This window comes from Nicotiana sylvestris, chromosome 11, assembly GCF_000393655.2.
Source record: "Nicotiana sylvestris chromosome 11, ASM39365v2, whole genome shotgun sequence".
Lineage (NCBI taxonomy): Eukaryota > Viridiplantae > Streptophyta > Magnoliopsida > Solanales > Solanaceae > Nicotiana > Nicotiana sylvestris.
The window spans coordinates 66467814-66484496 of NC_091067.1; the positions used below are offsets into that span (position 1 = coordinate 66467814).

At 37.6% G+C, this 16683-nt stretch overlaps 1 protein-coding gene across 1 annotated transcript in view; it reads right to left on the reverse strand.

The window, feature by feature from the left end:
* Positions 1 to 2814: 2814 nt before the first annotated feature.
* The window catches only part of LOC138881126 (uncharacterized), an 85221-nt gene continuing 71352 nt past the window's right edge, over positions 2815 to 16683 (reverse strand). The window contains exons 4-8 of the mRNA XM_070161327.1: positions 4084 to 4464; positions 3791 to 4008; positions 3516 to 3700; positions 3119 to 3226; positions 2815 to 3031 (exon numbers count right to left, since the gene is read on the reverse strand). Of these exons, the coding sequence (XP_070017428.1) occupies positions 2815 to 3031; positions 3119 to 3226; positions 3516 to 3700; positions 3791 to 4008; positions 4084 to 4464 (1109 nt within the window). The remainder of the gene's footprint in view (positions 3032 to 3118; positions 3227 to 3515; positions 3701 to 3790; positions 4009 to 4083; positions 4465 to 16683) is intronic.

Genomic DNA, 16683 nt, shown 5'->3' on the forward strand with positions numbered 1-16683 from the left:
TATCCATCACAGGCCAATAGTTATTGGGCCTCACTTATCCACACACATAATATTTAATATTAGGCCTTTTATTTATCCACCACTTGGACATGTCACTATCCTTTCAGGCTATAACCAATTAACGTAAGTCCAAATTCCAACATTCTCCCACTTAGACGCCAACGTTAATTGAGGACAAGAAAACAATTTTAAATATTTGAGTTTTAAGAAAACCATTTTGAAAAAGGATTTTAGACTCTACTGTGGCCATACTACTCACATAGTCAAGTATAGAATGACTCATATAACAATCCATTCAGTCTCAATAGAAAAGACTAACAATGAATCGTAGCAGGCATTGCACCATTTTAAGGTATGAATTCTATCTACGACCACATATGCTAGAATTTTCATCAACATAGATCAAACATGTGTGCTAAGCATTTTATCTTTCTAATCAAGGTGAATAGATTCACACCTCTTAGAAAGAAATAATCCTCCAAGTGATATTATAACCATATCACCTCATGAGCCTCCAAGTGACACAAAATCATATCACCTCAGGAGGATTCCCTTGTGCCTTACCCGGGATAATCGAGGCAACAAGACGTAAGACTCAAAGATATCATGAGTTTATGCAATGTCCAATTGGAAATAAAAATAAATAAATTTTCATGTTAGTCATAAGCATAACAAATATCAAATAACACAAGCTTGCATAAAATTAGAACTTATTAAAAGGAATATCTCAGTCAGCAATTACAAAGTAACTCCCACTGACTAAAGCACATCAAAAGACTATAAAATACCCATATTTTTTAGCATGTTCATTAAACACCACAGGCCTGAGACATTTAGTCAAAGGATCAACCAACATAGATTCTGTGCTAATATGCTCAATACATATATCACCTTCTTTTACCATGTCTCTAACCTTAAGAAACATAATGCTAACATACTTAGAGCCTCTTGTTCTCTTGTTATTCTTGGAGAAGAACACAGCTGCACTGTTGTCACAGAAAATAGTCACCGACTTAGATATAAAATCCACAATTTGCAATTTAGTAAGAAAATTCTTCATCCAGACAGCATGTGAAGCAGTCTCAAAACAAGCAATAAACTCAGCTTCCATTGTAGATGTAGCAGTGATACTTTGCTTCTCGCTTTTCAAAGAAATAGCACCTCCACCCAACATAAAAATATACCCAGAAGTTGATTTTATAGTGTCTTGACAACCTGCAAAATCAGAAACTGAATATACTAGAAGATCCAGATCATCAACCTTATTGTATACAAGCATGAAGTCTTTGGTGCGTTGTAGATATTTCATCACTTTCTTTGCATCCACCAAATGTGTCCACCCAAGATTAGAAGAAAATCTTCCCAACATGTCAACAACAAATGCAATATCAGGCCTTGTACAAACATGTATGTACATCAAACAACCAACAACACTTGCATATGGCACATCTTTCATAGTTCTCATTTCAACTTCATTTTTTGGACATTGATCCTTGTTAAGTTTGTCTCCTTTTACAACAGGTGCAACACCAAGCCTACATTCTTGCATATTGAAAGTTTTCAGAACACTCTCAATGTAGGAACGTTGTGATAAACCCAATAAACCACGTGACCTATCTCTTTTAATTTCTATCCCAAGAACAAAAGAGGCTTCACCAAGATCTTTCATATCAAAAGACCTAGACAAAAATTGTTTGGTCTCATTCATCAAGCCCAAATCATTTGTGGCAAGCAAAATGTCATCAACATAGAGAACCATAATAATAAAATTCCCATTAGCTATTTTGAGATAAACACATTCATCAAGCTTATTTTTCACAAATCCAAATTTTGTAATAATTTCATCAAATTTCAAGTACCACTGCCTGGAGGCTTGTTTAAGCCCATATATGGATTTGTTAAGCTTGCACACTAGATGTTCTTTACCAACTTCTTTAAACCCTTCGGGTTGAACCATGTAAACTTCTTCAAGTAGACTCTCATTCAGGAAAGCAGTTTTAACATCCATCTGGTGCAATTCTAAATCAAAATGACCCAGAAGAGCCATCACAAATCTAAATGCATCTTTGGAAGAAACAGGAGAAAATGTTTCTTCATAATCAATACCTTCTTTCTGAGTATAACCCTTAGCAACCAACCTTGCTTTATAATGGTCTATGTTTTCCTTAGAGTCTCTTTTAGTTTTAAACACCCATTTGCAACCAATAGGTCTAAAATCTTCAGGCAATTCAACTAACTCCCACACTCCATTGTGTTCCATGGAGCGCATTTCATCCTTCATTGCCTCACGCCATTTATCAACAAATGGAGAGGAAATAGCTTGAGCATATGATAAAGGATCAGTCAACTCTCCAGTATCACTAAGATTTCCAGTCATATACACGATAAAATTATCAGAGATGGCAGACCTTCTTTCTCTTTGTGACCTGCGGAGTGGTTCATTGTGTACATTTTGTTCAGGAACTATGGGATCTACGTTGTTGTTCCCTTGATTCCCCCCTCATGAATAGGTTGGTTTACCACCTTTTCATGTTTTACAGGTGCAGGGACAATGACTTGCTTCTCTTTCAATACAATTTCCTTACCACATGAACAATCACAATCACAAACATCATGCTCAAGAAATTTTGCATTAATAAACTTAACAATTCTAGTGCCACGCTCAGGACAGAAAAATCTACAACGTTTAGACTGATCAGGATAGCCTATAAAGAAATAACTGGTAGTTTTAGAATCAGTTTTCTTTTTTGTGGGTGAACAAATACGAACTTCAGCTCGACATCCCCAAATGTGAAAATGGTTCAAGCTAGGTTTTCAGGTTGTCCATAGTTCAAAGGGAGTTTTCAAGACAGATTTTGTAGGAACTCTATTCCAGATATAACTAGCTGTTTCGAAGGCTTCACCCCAAAGAGACTCAGGTACGCTAGTCTTTGACATCATACTTCTCACCATTTTCATGAGAGTACGATTTCGTCTTTCAGCCACACCATTCTGCTCAGGAGTACCTAGCATGGTATATTGTGCTACTATCCTACATTATTGCAAAAATAAAGCAAAAGGCCCCATACATTGACCAGACTCATCATATTTTCCTTAGTACTCACCACTACAGTCAGACCTCACTATCTTAATAGACTTCCCAAGCTGTTTTTCAACTTCAGTCATGTAAATTTTAAACTTATCAAGTGCTTCAGATTTTTCTTTTAAAAGATATATATAACAGTACCTTTGAAAAGTCATCTATAAAAGTAATAAAATACTTATGATTGGTCAAAGTAGGTACATAAGGTCCACTAATATTAGTATGAATTATTTTTAAGAGTTCAGAGCTCCTAGTGGAACCCTTTCTCTTAACCTTGGTCATTTTACCCTAAACACAATCTACACAAGTTTCAAAATCTTTTGGATCAAGAATAGGTAAAATATTTTCTTTTATCAATCGTTCAATTCTTTCTTTAGAAATATGACCAAGACGCCTATGCCATAATAAGTAAGATATTTTACTCATAGCAGACCTTTTGTGGGTAGTATTTTCAACATGCATTGCAGAAAAAGCTTCATTCAATACATTCAAGCGATATAGACCATCACTTAAAAAAGCATCAGCAACATCATGTGAATCATATGAAATTTTAATAATACCATTATTTTGTTGAAATGAATAACCAGCTTTGTCCAATAGGGAAATCGAAACTAATTTCTGTCTCATAGACAGTACAAAAATAGTATTTTCTAAACGAATACTAGAATTATTCTTAAAAGGTAAAATAGATATCCTTATAAACTATACTTTTGCTTTGAGTCCATTGCCCACAACAACACTGGCTTCATCCTCTTTTAGCTTCCATCTGCTTACTAGGTCCTGCAAGTCATTGGTTACATGAACAGTTGCACCACTATCCAACCACCATGAATTTAAAGGAACATGAACAAGACTAGTTTCAAAGTAGACAAAGGCCAAAAGATTACCTGATTTCTTTTTCAGAGGACAGCCAGCTTTCTTATGATCTACTTATTTGCAATCCCAGCACTTGATTTCTTTTTTAATTACAGTTTGAGGACCAAGAGAATTATGAGACTGACCTTGGTTAACACCATGATTATTAGTATGACCACTATTACCACCTGGATGATGAGAATGACCATATTTCTTTTTGTGAAATTTGGGTCCACCTTTTCTTTTATAAGAGGGATAATCAGTTGATCTAGACGAACTAACAAAGTTCACTACACCCTCAACTTTCTCCTTTTGGATCCTCCCTTCCTCTACCACACAAACAATAATAAGTTCATCAACACTCCACTTATCCTTTTGTGCATTATAGGCTGTCTTAAGTTGGTTAAATTGCTCAGGAAGGGACCTTAGAGATTGGTGAACAAAAAAATCATCGGTAATGGTTGCGCCTAAATTGTTCAGTTTGATAGCAATGTTAACCAATTTCATAATGTGATCACGGACACTACCTACAAGGTCATACTTTATTGTAGATAAGGAATCAATGAGGTTACCTATCTCAACTTTATCAGATTCTAGAAATTTCTATCCAATGGCACTCAAGAAATCTTTTGCATTTCCATTATCCTTAATTGCACCTTTATGTGATCAGAAATGGATCTCTTCATGATTATAAGACTCAATTTGTTAGCCTTCATCCATTTTTCATACTTAGCCTTTTTACAGCAATGCTAGTAGTTGTAGGTTCGGCAGGTTTCTTTTAAGTCAATATAAAGTCCAGGTCCATCAGACTTAACACTATTTCAACATCTTGTTTCCATTTCTTGTAGTTGCTGCTAGTCAAAGTTTCAATGGAATTCAACTGAGTAGTCATGCTGCTAACAGTTGTATAAGCAAACAACACAAAAATTAGATAAAATTATGGGCTAGAATATATAGATCAAAAGAGTCAAAGACATCCATCACACCCCTCCTTTGGGTAGAAGATGCAACTATCTCCCTTTTTAAAAATCAAGGAGTCCAAGGAATTCATTGCATCATTACCTTTAGGCAAGATATACAAAACCTCCCCCCTGTTATCCAAGAGCGCAAGGCATAAATTGTGTCCTTCCTTTAGGTAAGAGACACTAAACCTCCTCTTACATCAAATTATCCTTATTTATTGTATATATATATACATGAGAATCCAAGATATTAAGCTTCATCTCTTGGGTTGAAATATAATATCTTATCTTATAAATTAATTTAGCATCACTAGTATTAAAAGGTAAACCTCCAACACTAGCATACAGTCATAAAGAACAATTTAGACATGGTATATTGAGAATATTTCAATGACTCAAATAAACAGACCACTTTGGTGGAAACTATTCATCAATCATAAATCTCAATCCATGTATAATATTTTTCACATGTATAAAGTTTTAATAATTTTCAATGATTCCAAATAAATAGACCACTTTGATGGAAACTATTCATTAATCATCAATTCTTATTTAAATAGTATCATATACATGTGGGATAAATTTAGCCCATATATTTAAATCTTTTATTTATTTATTCCATTCTCTAACTAATATTAAAAAAAGAAGTCCCAGTAACAATTTATTGTATCAATTCATATACAATACGTCAAAAAATAAGTCATAGACATGCGAGAATCACTATGCACAATCAAGTATAACGTTAAATAAGGAATATGATAACAGACAAAAGTCGTAATATCACAGTAAGTTCAAACAGTCTGTTTCAACTAAGTATTCAAGATTCTTTCACTCCACAAATAAACATAATTTAGTATGTTGGTAAAAGGATATTCTATTTGGAGTTGTGGCCCATGTAACTTAACAGAATCAAAAAGAAATATCAACTACATATACTAAAAGACAGAATCAAGTCCATCTAAAAACGTAGGTCAAAATATTGCTTTTATTAAAATGACGAAACTCATCACCATGCGCCGTTATTATGTGGTAAATTAATTGGCAACTAAATTTCCTTCCTTACCCCTTTTGTAAAACCAGTAGTGTTGGAAACCACTATACTATACTGTTGTCTCCATTAATTATTAAAGGCAATACAATGACCGAGTAGTTCCATTGCCAATAGTGTCATCAATTGTAGATGTCGAACCCTACATTGAGTTTCTCACCGCCGTATCGAATATTAAGCTGTAGTTTCATATAGCGATTCTTTTGTTGATTTACTCAAGATTACTAACGGTCTTAATCTCTAATTATATGGCTCTGATACCAACTGTAAGATTATTAATCCATACTCATATAAGAGATTAAAACACAAGCATAAACATAATCTTGAGTTAGAGTCCAAGGAAGCGTACCGTTAAACTCCATGTATTTAGCAGCGACAACAAACAACGATTAAGCCTGAGACCAACTTTCACAATCCACTAGCTACGCGCTCTCACAACCCAGAGAACTTGACTTATGGGACGTCTACCATTACAACGTATTCAAGAGGCAGAATATGCTAGGGTTTCTAATAGCTAGGGAAAGGGGGGTTGGCCTCTATTTATAAAGAGTGTCTCCCCATCACAGGCCAATAGTTATTGGGCCTACTTATCCACATACACAATATTTAATATTAAGCCTTTTATTTATCCACTACTTGGGCCATGTCACTATATTTTTAGGCTATAACCAATTAACGTAAGTCCAATTCCAACAAGACGTTAATCCCATAATCCTGGAATATCCCCATCTTATTGAATTCTGTCTAAATGTTTGTTTGCTTTACTTGCGATCATATTTTCTTGTTTGCTTATTAGTTTCATAGTAATTTAGTTACAAAAATCTCAATCATTTTCTTCGCACTAACTTGAGCAATAAATTTATAAATAGTTTAGATTTTTGTGGACACAACACTTTCTTATCACTTTATTACTTGTCGACCACGTGGATTTGGACCCAACATATATTCATATTCCCGGAGATTTCATATAATCATGGTTTCTGTAATAGGTCAGTGCATTTAGTAACCTTAAATGTGCTCTCGTGACCCGTTTTACTATAAAGTTTTGAGGTGGAATATTGAGTTTCTACTCTCTTGGATCAACTTTATTTCTTTAGTCAAGGTTAGCTTACGAGATCAGGAAATACAATCAACAGGAAAAGTATTGTGTCAACTTAAAAGATATTTGCACAACTTTGAAATTACAGTCAAAGCATAAAATTCACAGTGAAAAGAATATAGTTGATGGATTCCAATAAAGGTGCGTAATTAATGGTACTATACATGGATGATATTTAGTCTTACCACAATTAGTAATTGTGCAGAACGACGTTGATTAGGTTCCTACTTAACCAAGATCCATTAAAAAGTACCAGGTAACTTGCAACAAATTTAATTTCCATTTCTCATCTGACCAAGGTCAAGAAAATTTTGTCAAACCAAATGAGGTTGCAATAATTGAAGTCTGGTTCATTTTGGTTCATACTTTCCTTTCATTGTGCTTTGAGTGTATGTACTACATGTTCGCTGTATAGAAAGATGGAATTTCGTTGTGATCTCGTGGTACTAATTCAGGCCCGGAAACATCCTCTCTATCCCCTCCGGGTAGGGGTAAGGTCTGCGTACATTCTACCCTCCCCAGACCCCACTGGTGAAATTTTACTTTATCGTTGTTGCGGTTATTGTAGGGAAATGACACCGAAAAAATAACAATAATAATATTGTAATAATATTATTTGTGAGTAGATACACTAATTGACTTGAGTCGTCCTGGGCACTGTCTTAAACAACTATTTCAGCAATGTGAAATGTTTCCCAAGGATTAAACAAGCTCATCTCTAATTTATTTAGAGGATACAAGAATTAGCAAAATACTAATAATAAATCCAGCAAGTTTGGAATGAGGAAATAAACACAGGTTATAAAAGAAATTGGAACACACAAAAGGCTACATGTAATTGAAAAAAGAGAAGGCTTCTAGTGATGATTACTAATCATTAGCAATCATGAGAGAGCAAAGTATTTGTTGGTATTTTCGGAAGGTATAGGAAGTGAGTATTTATAGTTGTAAAATTGTGTAAGAAGATGGCAAATGTTCATCTACTTGTCAAAAATATTCCATGCAAAGAGACAAGTGTTATGTCTCCTCTACCACTTGCTTATGGATTTCCCATTTGGCCATATATCTTCATGCAAAAGGCCACATGATAGATATTCATGAACACTTGTAAAATTAAAAGAACAAATGGCTATTTAGAATTTTTAAAATACTTCCACAATCCCCACATATTTTCAAAATTTACAGGAGAAGGATAAAGGAATGGAAGAATAGACTTGTTGGATTTGCATGGTCCAAATGTAATAGGTTTGATGTCTTCTCGACTATGAACCAAACTTAGACCAATAAAATTTAACTCATAGAATTACTAGTGAAATGTAATACTTCCATGAACCAATAATTCTTATTGTAAGTCAGAGATTTTATCAATCACATTTTGACCCCCGGTAATTTTGTTGTTCAACGCGGTTCTGCACCCAATAAGCCATGCGCGTGCCTAGTCCTTCATGAGAGCTCTAGAGACTAGGACAAAATCTCATAGGAGCGGCTCACTCCACTCTCATATAGGTGAATTCATCAAGTGTATACTGCTTTTGAATACACCATCCATAAGGACTATGAATTTCATTAAGAGTTATCACTCAGCCTCTCAATTAGTAGCAGTCAAGCACTCTCTTTTAATGCATCGGTGCCAATATTGACTTGTTATTACCCATATGAACCTACTTCATGGGATCTCCAATCACATAGGTTGGGTTACCATCTCTATTGATAACATGTCGTCCTTAACCCCACCTCTTTTGAGGTTTGAAGAATTAATTTTCTTCCCACAGGTTTAGTTAGAGGATCAGCCAAATTTATCTCTGAATTCACATAGTCAATGAAAATTATTCCATCTCTCAACAGCTGTTTTATGTTATGCCTCAGTTTCATGTGTCTACTTTTATAATTATAAGATTTATTCTTTGCTATAGCTATTGCCGCTTGGAAATTATAGTGTATAGACACAAGAGACCATATGTTCTTTATAAAAGGGATATTAGCTAAGAAGTTTCTTAGCCACTCAGCTTCAGAACCATCTAACTCCCGAGCTACAAACTCTGATTTCATAGTCAATCTAGCAATGATCGTCTGTTTAGTTGATTTCCACGATATTGCACCACCACCAACGGTGAATACATAACCACTAGTGGATTTTGTCTCATCTGAATTATAGATTCAGTTTGCATCACTGTACCCTTCTAAAGTAGAAGGAAATCCACTATATAGGATAGTTGTAACGATCCGACTGGTCATTTTAAGTTTTTGCACTTTGATCACCAGTTCTCGGGCATGACTCGCCCCGTGTGATGTATTATGACTTATGTAAACATTGGTTTTGGTTTTCAGGGTAATCTGAACGAATTTGGAAGAAAATAGTTCTCAGTTGAAGCTTAAAGTTTGAAAGGTTTGACCAAGATTTGACTTGTTTGTATATGATCTCGGATAAGAATTTTTTTGATTTGGTTAGCTCCGTTAGGTGATTTGGGACTTAGTAGCGTGATCGAAATGCATTTTGGAGGTCCGTGGAAGTTTAGGCTTGAATTGGCGAAATGGAGATTTTGGCGTTTTCCGGTTGATAGGTGAAATTTTGATATAGAGGTCGGAATGAAATTCTGGAAGTTGCAGTAGCTCCATTATGTGATAAATGACTTGTGTGCAAAATTTGAAGTAATTCCGGATTCATTTTATACGTTTCGGCACGCGCATTGTAAAAGAAAAAGTTTGAAACTCATAAGTCCGAATTGAGGTGTGAATTGTAGTTTCGACATTGCTTGGCATGATTTGAAACTCTGAGTAAGTCCGCATGATATTTTAAGACTTTTTGATATATTTGGTTGAGGTCCTGAGGTCCTCGGGTGGAGTTTGGATGGTATTTGGAATTTAACTTGGGCATTTCAAGAATATTTTGATATTGTTCTTCAAGAATAAGTGGTATCATATTATGCAAATGAGCTCTAAATTAAGTTTTTATTGAAGCATTAGATCCGTATCGAAATTTTGGAGCCATAGCAAAAAGAATCGTTCAATTCGGACATCGTATGAGAGAGTTATGCCCCATTTTCGTATCGGGGAAAAATAATTTCCCATCACCAGCGCCCAGGGTAGCGCGGGGCGCCATCCATGGTGCCGGGATTTATTTTGGCTACTTGAACCAGCGCCACAGGTAGTGCCACCTGTGGTGCCCGAATCGGAAAATGTTATAAAACGGGGGTTTTGGCCATTTTTGACAAAAATAGAGTTGGGGGAGCTCGGGTGAGGCGATTTTTCGAGAGATTTTCAAGGAAAACATCAGGGTAAGTGTTCTTAACTCAATTTTGGTTAGATTACTCGAATCCATCGTTGTTTTTAACATTTAATTGGTGATTTTAGCTAGTAAAATCTTGAAAACCCTCTTGGTTTAATTTGAAGATTTGAAGGTTGAGTTGATGTCAGATTTTGGTAAAATTGGTATGGTTGAACTCATGGGGAGATAAGGAACCCGTTGATGTAAAAATTTTTGAGTTTTGAGAAGTGGGCCCAGGGCTCGGGATTTGCTAAATTCGAGATTTTTGGTGTTTATTGATTGTTTTTGCTTGGGCTTTGTTCCCTTAGCATATTGTGACGTATTCGTTCTGATTTCGAATAGATTCGACGCGCGTGGAGAACAATTTGAGGGGCAAAGGCATCGCGAGCTAGAGTTTTAGCCGGTTCGAGGTGAGTAATGATTGTAAATGATATTCTGAGGGTTTGAAACCCCGTATTGCACATCGTAGTGCTATATTGAGGTGAGGCACACGCTTGACGACGAGCGTGGGGTCGTGTACTATTGGGGATTGTGACTTGGTCCGTCCCGATTGATGATTTTACCGCGTATTTGACTGAAACTTATTTGTTATCATCATGATTTAGGCTGATTGACATATTTGGGCTTCGTGCCAACTATTTGAACCCTTCGGGGATTTTTATTACTATTTCCTCACTACTTTGACTTACTAATTGAACTCACTCATGCTATTTTTCATTGTTTTACCACTCAGCCATTTTTACTCCATTTTGAGACTTAAATGATATTTTAAATGATGTTTTGGGCTGAGAAATATTGTTTTACTAATGTCCGAGGGGCTTGTGAATATTTTTGACTGAGTAAGGCCGAGGGCCTAGTTGTGAGGAAACACTGATATTGATTGAGGCCGAGAGCCTGAGATATGTACGCCACGAGGTGGCTTGTTGATATTGTTTATGAGGCCGAGGTCCTGAGATACATATATACACCACGAGGTGGATTGACTGATATGAGGCCGAGGGACTAGATTTTTATGCCACGAGATGACTTGATATTGCGCTTGGGCCGTAAGGGGCACCTCCTGGAGTCTGTACACCCCCGGTGAGCGTGGGTACCCATTATGATGTGAGATATAGCCAGAGGGGCTGATATTGTTCTATGTGATAGCCCGAGGGGTTGATATTGTTGTATGTGATAGCCCGAGTGGCTGGTATTGTTCTATGTGATTTGCCCGAGGGGCTGGTACCGTTCTATGTGATTGCCCGAGGGGCTGTTATTATTTTGAGATATTTCTTGAAGGGCGAAGTTGTTGACATTGTGCCCGAGGGGCGAACCTTTATCTGTTATCTTTCACATTTACTTGTTATTTTACCTGTTAAACTATGATATTTGTGCCAGAGAGGTGGATTTCTGTGCTTATCTGCACTAACTGTTTTTGGCATTCATTTGCATAACTGTTGGGCAAGTCATTTTCAAAGAAGTTTAAACTGAAGCAAAATATTTTAAAGAGATTTTTACAGTTTCACTACTTTCTTATTGGTTTTGGACTGCTTCTATACAGCATTTTAATATGTTTTACATGATTTCTTGCCTTCAGTCTTTATTTATTATTATTACTCACTGAATCGGAGTACTCACATTACTCCTTGCACTTTGTGTGCAGATTCAGGTATGTTTTGGCTGATCGAAGGCAAAGTCATCAGAGTTTAGCAAGGTAGATGCCGGCGTTCGTAGCATTGCTTTTCTCTCTCTTCATTTTATTAGACTGTATTTGTACACTTCAAACCTTCAGTTGTATTAATATCCTAGTAGATGCTCGTGACTTGTGACACCCCGATTAGGGCTGTGTTGGGTTGTATATCCGCTGTTTATTATCATTAAATCATTTTTAGACTGCTCTTATATTGTTTAACTATTTTAAATAGTGAATAGGGTCTAATTGGTTGGCCTTGTCTTCACAAGAGGCACCATCACGACCAGGTTCGGGGTTAGGGTCGTGACAAGTTGGTATCAAAGCCTAGGTTACATAGGTCTCACGAGTCATGCGCAGGTTTAGTAGAGTCTCGCGGATTGGTACGGAGATGTCTTTATTTATCCTCGAGAGGCTGTAAAACCTTTTGGAAAACTTCACACTCTTGAATTTTTATCGTGCATCCTTTGATTCAGCTTGAAATGTAACTCTTTGAATTCCTTCCATGAGTTTTTATGCGCACATAAACTCTTAGTATCAGATGTGTATTGATGGCTTGGGATTCCCCGATCGAGGGGCGAGATGTGATCTCTGTGAGTTGATATTGGGACAGTCTGGAGGACTTGAGGTTGGATATTTGCCGATAGCTTGAGCACCGAGGTGCTGATTGTGTGAGCAAGTGTTTTTAAACTTATATGTGCGGTATTGTCCATATTAGTGGAAGTGATGGATGATAACTATGTGATAGTATGTTCGTACTACGAGATGTATCCATATGATTTGGAAGCGACGATAAAGGTCTGCGGGAGGATAGAAGAATATTAGGTGCTTGAATTCCATCGTGATTCGAGATATAGCCCCAAGTTATGGGCATGTGAAGGATCTTTTCGTGTTTTCTAGTAGAGAGCGAAGTAAATTTCATGTTGCGGTATGAATTCAGACTCAGGAAGACTAAGTGACTGCGTACAGTTTATGGCGGTGGAAGGTATACAGGAAAGTTAGTTGGAGGCAAAGCAGGTGGGTTATCTCCTGCGAAGTGTTCTGAGGTGGTGCGATCCTTATGTGTCTATTAGAAGATCTCGTTTCCGAGTAAAAGATATGTGTTGCAATTTAAATTGGGTCACTTAGAGAGTGGGTGTAACTGTTGCGAGAGCGAATGTGAGATTTGTAGAAGAGTTAAAATTCTAGATGATCTGTGTTTTCAAAGCTTATAAAGGAGTTGAGTTTAACCTCACTATGGTATTATGGCATCAATAGAGTATAAGCATTATGAGTTATTGAATGTGTGTTGATCTATGGCTTCAAGCCAAGTGGGTGAGTCTTCTATTGATTAGGTGATTGCACGGTTAAGTGCTATGTTGGTTCCAGTTTGAGGCGTGCTGGTGAATCAGTTATGGCTTGCGAAAAATGAGACCGGGGATGGCTTGGGTATAAGAAAAATTCTTAACATAGGTTATAGTACGCTTCATAGGTGTGTGACAATCACGGAATGTCTTGAGTTGTTATTGGTATAGGATGCTCGGTGCATAGAGCATGAAGTTGCTTGGTTGTACTGGAATGAGGTTACATTTGTCGGTGTCGGAGTTCCAACGAGGGGCGGATTGTTCAGTTCTTTTGATTAGGCTAATTGCAGTTCGAGTAGAGTGGATGACTAAATGGTTCTAATGAGTTCAAGACTTTACATGTAACAATTGGTATCTCCAAGTTGTATATGTGGTTAGAAACTGAGTTTTCATGGGAAAATGTCAAGACTTGTGGTATTTTCTATATCAATTATAGGATTCCATGTATCAGTACCAGGAAGGTAAAAGTAATGAATTTAGATTCGCAGGAAGTTTCCTCATAGTAAAGTATTTTGAATGTGGTGCTTTTGGGAATATTTAAGAGAGTATTCAGCGGCTTATGAGCCTTAGACTGTGTGGTTTTATGCTTGGGTCCCATGTGGTAAGTTTGGGTTAAGGAATTGTGATGTTATAGCAAGAAGGAGTATCAAATTGAAGGTAAATCAGAAGGAAACTCGGCAGATGGTATAGCTTGGTAGTAGGCCGGATCGGTATGGTAAGGATGTGATTAGTTCCTTGGGTGTGTACGGGGTAATGAGTTCCTACAGGTATTTTGAGGTAATGCTCTTAGGTTTTGATGGCTTGTATAGCTTGGTCGAGTTAGAAGGATTCAGTCCTGGCAGGTTTAGTTTGTGCAAGGGGAACTCGGAGAGTTCTTGATGGTTTCTACCTCGGTTGGAGAAGTATATTTTCTGTGGGCATGAGGAGCATGGGATGTATAGTGATTTTCTTCTAGATGGGACCACTGGAAAGTTCTTGACTAGTTGAGTACGTAGATGTTTATGGCTCGGAAGGAAGATGAAGTTCTCAGATTATCCTGGGATGTTATGGTATATGCGGTATGTTGTGGAGGATTGAGATTTGCAAGTGGAAGGTTACGGTTCAGTTCTGAATGGAAAGTCATAAAAAATTCTTAGGCAGCACGGGCAGTTTAAGATGATTATAGGAATGAGCTTCAGATGAGTAGGGGAATGATCTTCAGATGATTAAGGAAATGGTATTACTAAATGGAGTGATTTGACGAGGGTATGTGTTTCAGAAAAGGCAATGTGATTAAGTTGATGGTACTTCTGTAGTATTGTGGCACGTTCTTGTTAGATCGACTGTTGATATTCGAGCTTGCTTGGTGGTACAGGGGAATTTTAGAGTATCTTTCATGGAATGATTGGGTATTTGAGGTGTGGTCTGTATTTGGACGACGGAATTGGGATCAGGTGTGCTGAGTCATGTTCCATATGGATTGGAAGACAGGGAAGTTCTCACATTCAAGCTATGAGGTGGTTGTGAGTCGTGTGCATCGGCACTATTTAGTGACTATCAGGGTTTGGATACCCGAGCGGATCTTTTGTGCTTGGTATGTTAAATTTTGGGCGTGATATTGGGTTCAGACTGGTTGCCTCCATGTTCTGTCATTCTGGACTATTGCGCTAAGGCGGCGCTATTGGCTATGCTGGAATTACCACGGGTTGAGTGACGAGGTTCGACGGATTATGTCCTAGTGGAGTTGTTTTATATTTTGAAGACCCAGTGGATGACTGGAAAGGATTGTCTTTCTTATGTGGGCTTTCGTGATAGATGTCTGTGCAGAGGCTTCTACCATTGATTCAGTTTCGCTGGTGAGGGACTTTTCGGATGTATTTCTTGTGGTCAGGCATATCGCTAGGCAAGGTTGTGGATTTTGGTATTGATTCGATGTCGAGTACCGTATCGTATGGCACCAGCAGAGTTAAAGGAGTTGAAGAGCAGTTCCAGTATTTTCGTGATAAAGAGTTCATTGGCAGGCCAACGCGGGTGCGTGTTCTAATTTGAGTCGGCTTGGTTGGCTCCGAATTGTATTGTTGAGGGATGTGTTGATTCGATTGTTATTGAGCTTATTAGTAATCTGGGGAGATATATGAGTTACCTTTATGTGTTGCGAGATGTTGTAATTCGTTGGTTATAGGCACCTATGGTGCGGTTCGATTGGGGTTTCATAGTGGAAGTCGAGCGGGAAAAGAAATTGGGTGTTGCTCGATGAATGGTGTGTTGGTTATGTCCTTTCGGGTTTGTGTGATGTAGGTTATTTGCTCTACCGTGGGTATGATGATTTGCTTTGGTTCCAGACATCAAATTATGTTTGGTTATCGATTTCGAGCATAGTGACTTGAGGTGGTTCATATAGAGCAGTGTTGGATAGGATCGCGCATCGCATCGAAGTTATGTGGAGGTATGACCTTGCGGGTTAGATTCATGTGTTATGTTCCTACGATGCGAGACGAGTTCTCAGCCTTGTGTTGTGGTGGTACTGGTGAGCTTGAGGTACAACTCTTTCATTTGAGTCATTTTCATGATTGGAGGTATGTTCGGACTGTTGCTTATTGGTGCGCGTATTATGCAAGTGGTGTCTTAGGCCTATACTGATGTGTCATGTCACCAGATTAGTGTGTTGGATTAGAGGAGATCGTTAGGATCATTAATGAATATGAACGGGTTCGATTTCAGCATATTGGAAGGATAATATCGAGCTTCAGCTCAGAAATTTGCTGTGGTATTTGCCAAAGGAGGAGTGGCTTCTTGAATGGTTGATCTGGGAAATGGCTATGGCTTACCACGTGTTTTAGTGATCATTGGCGGTATATGAAAGTGTTGGGGTGAGACTCTAGTTGATAAGAGTTTTTCTATCAGTATTCGGGTGTTGTGTGCAGCTGCTATAATTAGAAGTTATCACTACGAGTGTTTGAGTTATGTGGCATATCAAGTGATTGCACCTGAGATTGCAAGTATGGGTGATTACAGCTTGTTCGGGCTTATTCTGAAAATAGATGTGAGATTCTGATCTTGTGAATTATTTCAGAAGTGGAAATGTGGTTCTAAGGCTTATGGGCTAGGATGGAATATGGAAATGCAGTTTCATTGTGTTATCGGACCTATATGAGATAGGGTGATGTGGGATCACCCCCGGGTATATGAATGGTAAGGTTATTCAACGATTTGGTTTGCTTCTGGAACAACTCTAGGCACGTTCGAGGACGAACGTATGTTTAAGTGGGGGAGGATGTAATGACCCGACCGGTTGTTTTGAGATTTTGCACTTTGATCGCCAGTTCTCGGGCATGACTTGCCCCGTGTAATGTATTATGACTTATGTAAATCATTGGTTTT